Source organism: Drosophila subpulchrella, unplaced genomic scaffold, assembly GCF_014743375.2.
Source record: "Drosophila subpulchrella strain 33 F10 #4 breed RU33 unplaced genomic scaffold, RU_Dsub_v1.1 Primary Assembly Seq170, whole genome shotgun sequence".
Lineage (NCBI taxonomy): Eukaryota > Metazoa > Arthropoda > Insecta > Diptera > Drosophilidae > Drosophila > Drosophila subpulchrella.
In genome coordinates, this window is record NW_023665507.1 from 49,665 (window position 1) to 54,733 (window position 5,069).

A 5,069-nucleotide genomic window follows, 5' to 3' on the forward strand; every position below is an offset into this window, starting at 1 on the left:
GTGAAGTACTGTACTTCGGCTTGCCGAAGTTAACTTCTTTTCTTGTTAAAAAATGGTTTCTTGAAACTAAGAATCGTAAAAAATCGACCTAACTGGTCTAACGTCTGCGGACTATATATATGTTGTGAAGGCTTTAAGCCGCAAGAGTGGGTTCAGTCCGATGGCGAGGCGGTAAGTTTATGGCGTCTTTCTTTTTTATACCCGTTATTCATAGAGTTAAAATGTACTAGATTCGTCGGAAAGTGTGTAAGATGTGGAAGGAAGCGCTTCCGGCCCTTTAAAGTATATACATTCTTGATTAGGATCACAAACCGAATTGCTCCGGCCATGTCCGTATATCTGTCTGTTAGTCTGCCTGTCTATCGGTCTTTTTGTCTAGGCTTGCCTTTCGCTCTTTGCATTTTCTGTGTCCATACTGACCTCCAGTCTATTCACATGTTTTCTGTGCAAAAAGCACTAAAAGACAGAAAAATGACCGAAAATCCGTGCCCGTAAAATTGACGGTCAAAACTTTACAGCGCTGTAAAAATTTATTTATGTCTTTTAACTGATATGTTTTGGTTTAATCAATACCTATCGATTGTCCCAAAAAACTTTGCCACGCCCACAAGCCTGCCATAAGTTAAGAAAGCAATGACGTCAAAAACAGAAAATAACATTCCAATTTATTTATGTGTCTATTTAGACACAAATGCAAAAATCACATCTAAATCATACGACCCAATACTTTGTTAAACTACTAATGTAAACATTTAGATTTAAGTATACATAATACACCTAAAAATTGATTTTGCTAAGCAAGTATATGTACCTTAATATATATGTTCTTAATATATTTTAAGTGTACCTCTCTCTTTCTTAGCGCTTTCAGAAACATAAGCAGGTGCAGAAAAATGAGAGCGAGTGGCGCTGCCGGCGCTAAGAGAGGGCAGAGTGCGCTGCTAAATTATTCTATTAAATAATGAACAGCAGAAACTATTTTTCCTTTTTGTCTCCCTCGGTCCTTCACCCAATGGTATGGGGGTTTCTTTCACATGCGCCGATAAGAGATGGAAGATCGTAACTCATTGTTGAAGATCACTACAAGGCAGTAAAAACCTTACAGCGCTGTAAATATTTCTGTTATGTACTCCGTCTACGACTTACTCTCGTATGTCGAAACGGTTGCCCTTGTGTCCAATGCGAATTTTCCAGGTGTCTACCAATTTTAAAGTGGTCATATTATCCTTAATTAACATTTATCAATTTTAAATTTAAAAGCCGAGTAACTGTTATCTAATAGTCGAGACACTCGACTAAAGCGTTTTCTCTCGTTTTTTTAGGCATACCTCTAAATTTCAGCAGCTCAAAAGCTATGCAATACGAAACTTTGCAAATCAAATTATATTATCTATACCCTGATCAGAAAAAAAATTGTAGTTAAGCGTTTAATCCTATGTTAGTCAGTCAAAACAAAACAATCATTTACAATAGTATCAGCATTGGTCAATTTTACCAACCAAATTTGTTTGTGTGTTTTTCCGATACACTTTTTATACCCGTTACTCGTAGAGTAATAGGGTATACTAGATTCGTCGGAAAGTATGCAACAGGCAGAAGGAAGCGTTTCCGACCCCATAAAGTATATATATTCTTGATCAGGATCACTAGCCGAGTCGATCTAGCCATGTCCGTCTGTCTGTTCGTCCGGATGAACGCTGAGATCTCGGAAACTATAAGAGCTAGGCTATTGGGATTTGGCATGCAGACTCCTGAGCTTTCTGAGCTTGCTTTAGCGCAAGTTTATTTCAGCAGGGTGCCACGCCCACAAACCGCTCAAGACTGTGGCTCCTACAGTTTTGATGCTAGAACTAAAATTTTAACTGGAATGTATTGTTTTCATCAATACCTATCGATTGACCCAAAAAAAGTTCGAAAAGTCCACTTTAACGCCCACAAACTTCAAAAAATTGTACATATGAACGCTGACATCTCGGAAACTATCAAAGATAGAGAATTGTGATTTTAGATTTAGATTCCGTAGCCATGTACACAGCGCAAGTTAACGCCCATATCGCTTAAATCTGTCTACCGCCCAAATAACCGTATATTGAGATCGCGGGTAGGTGGCGCATTTCAATCTCGCTTTACTACTTGCATATCTCCATTTCCCTTTTGTCCCTTTAGCTGAGTAACGGGTATCTGATAGTAGAGGTACTCGACTATAGCGTTCTTTCTTGTTTTAGTTCTGTTTTTCTTTTAACAGGGCAGTAGCGGATTGCTTGTTTTATAAAATTGCAAGAAAAATGCAAGCTTGAATTATTTCCATTAATAATTTCTGGTTATATTCTCTAAAATTTCTTCTAGTTACAAGATGCAAACCCTGAGTTCTGGAAAGGTGATTGTTGAACTAAACTTAATTTTTCGGAAATTTGACGAATACGGTGTAGAGTTCAAGTAGCAATGGAAGCAATGTTATTTCCAATCATGTGGTGGACCACATACGAAACATATTCCAGTAAAATTGGAACTTCGCTTAAGTACAATAACACAGTATCACTGACCACGACCACTTCCACGGAATCTTTTGCTACTACTTTTTCTGCCAACAGTCAAGCGGTCAGCTCCATCAGCCCATTGTCGGAGGCGACCAACACAACAGAATCCACCATCCACTCTCGAAGCAATACAGGTTTTTATTTGTCTTCGCAGTTCTTCCTTCCAGCAGCAACAATTCCGATTGGAGGACTTCCAGTACACTCATGGCTTGCCTAACTGTTAGATCAACGACGGGTGGCTGTGCGTCTTTCGCATCAACACGAAACCCTTTAAGGCTCAGCCGTAGAATAGCAATTTCAATTCATTCAGCGTTAAATTCAGCGTTGTAAATGGGGAGATTACTTGAGAGCCTACATATCGCACTCCCGATCATCTCCAATACACTACAAATTCGGACAGCCGCTACAACTCTGGCAGCCAGAGACCAGACAATTGACTTTTTTCGAGCTGCAAGTCGCCTACAAAATCCCCCAGTTTTAGCTGAGACGGTCAATCTGGCACCTGCATCCAATCAGAAGCATCTGCAAGATAAGGGGGTCTTCCCAGCTGCAAGAGAGTCTCTGGAGCACATTCAATCTAACTTTCACCTATGAGCTGCAACCCAGGCCCCACGATCTACAGGAACAGGAAGTCAAAGGACTGATCGGTCAAATCTGTCAGAAAGGACATTGCATGGAGCGGCGAACGGGCACTCAACTGGATATAATAGTGAATAAAATTGATCTTCTTCTGATTCACAATTTAACACATATTATGGAGGCTACAACAACAACAACAACGAAGCCTTTTGGCATCAGTACAGTTTGAAATTCATCACTCTAACCGACTCGCTGGCCAAGCTCACTTCTGGTCCTCTCGGTTACCTGCCTACCGTTATCTTCTTCAGAATGATGTCACAGAACAACAGCGATGGTAAGGGCTTTTCGGTTGTTTTTACACTAATTTGAATATGGATGAGTTTTACTCGCTTTACCTGCCTTTGCGGAAACTTCAAAAAAGAATTGCTGTCGCGATCTGGACCACAAACAAGTCATACGCTTTGGTGTGGACCTCTTTACCCGATGTGAGCTGCACCAAGCAGAGCCTCTGCTTCAAGAATGCTGCCAGGGCCTGCAAGCCCATACACGGGGCCAGCTGTTGCCTCACGATTCCAGTCACCTAGATGACGTCGCCAAGGTGTTTGTTTATTAATAGAAGTCCTCATTATCGCGACGCAGGTGACCCTTCCTTTAAGCATATCTGTCATGTTCTACCAAATGCAGATGAAGACTGAGTGGGGCAGCCGCAGTTAGGATCTCTAGGGAGCTTCTGGCAATCCTTCATCTACCGACGGCGCTGAACTTTGTCTCTAGGCTGATTAAGCATATTACAAAAAGATGTGTATAATTTACACCAAATAAAGATAATGTTTTTTCTTCGTCTTTCAAAATACAAATACACCCAGAAAAAAATTACCTTAAATTTCAATAAATTCCTAACATTTAGGTTAAAATGGCCTTAGCCTGGTGAAGAGTCCATAAATTGCATAAGCTAAAGATTCTATGACTAGATAAAGATTCTAGACTTTAGGTAATTGCCGCGTACAAATAGTATATTAACTACAAAAATCATTTATTTGAAGCTACAAAACATTTTGCGTCAATCGATAATTTTATGGGATTGGCTCAGGGGTACAAGTGGTCCCGACACTTTTTTGTTCTCGCGGTTCAAAGTTAGAGTCCTGCCCAAAACGCATTTTAGTTTTTTCTTTTCAAATAAATAAGTCTGATATCTATTTTAAATATCTATTTTCTAAAAACTATTGACTTCCTCCGTCCCTGGCGGTTATCCGGACCGGCGTCCTCTAGCATCAGAGGCAGAAGCTTTACCAATTGGTGCATCACATCATGTTACGCGTGAACATGTATGTTCAAGTCATATTTAGATAATTAACATGTTTGTAAACATTTTAAGCATCCACATATTCTGTGCTGATGATGATGGTCATGGCAAACCATCGATTTTAAAGAGTTAACTATAGTATGAAATGCTCAGTTGCGTATTGGTATTTTTTATCGGCTTTTGTCGACCTCTACAGCCCACCATATAAAATAATATGATTTTATTTTAATATTACCTTAAAGAATTTATTAAATTATTATAAGCAATACAATTATTATTTAGATAGTTACAGCATTAATGTTTAACAGACATATTAAGTTAAAAAGTTTTTTACCTGTCGAATGTATTTATTATTTTTATGTAACATGCAATATTTTTAGGGCCCACAATACCTTATAACATTGGGTTATTCGTGATATAAAAGTAGGGCCATTTGTCCGAAAATTGGCACTGCATGACTAAAAATTTTGTTATATATATATATTGGTTAATTTGAAAGACATTTGGGTAAGTTTAATGTTTATAATTAAAATTTATTGAATGCCCGTTTGTGCAATATTTATAATTAATAATTGTTGAATACGGGATTGGGCAGATCGAGCTCTGTTTAGAAACTGAAACTGTAAGTAAAATTTAATTTTCACGAAGAC

At 38.6% G+C, this 5,069-nt stretch overlaps 1 protein-coding gene across 1 annotated transcript; it reads left to right on the plus strand.

Annotated features, from left to right (window-relative positions):
- Positions 1-2,382: 2,382 nt before the first annotated feature.
- On the plus strand, positions 2,383-3,756 carry LOC119559101 (tectonic). The gene is given in 6 exon segments (XM_037872194.1): positions 2,383-2,664; positions 2,666-2,854; positions 2,857-3,301; positions 3,304-3,453; positions 3,456-3,530; positions 3,533-3,756. Coding segments are annotated over 6 exon segments (1,254 nt in total). The 5' UTR covers positions 2,383-2,466; the 3' UTR covers positions 3,730-3,756.
- Positions 3,757-5,069: the final 1,313 nt, after the last annotated feature.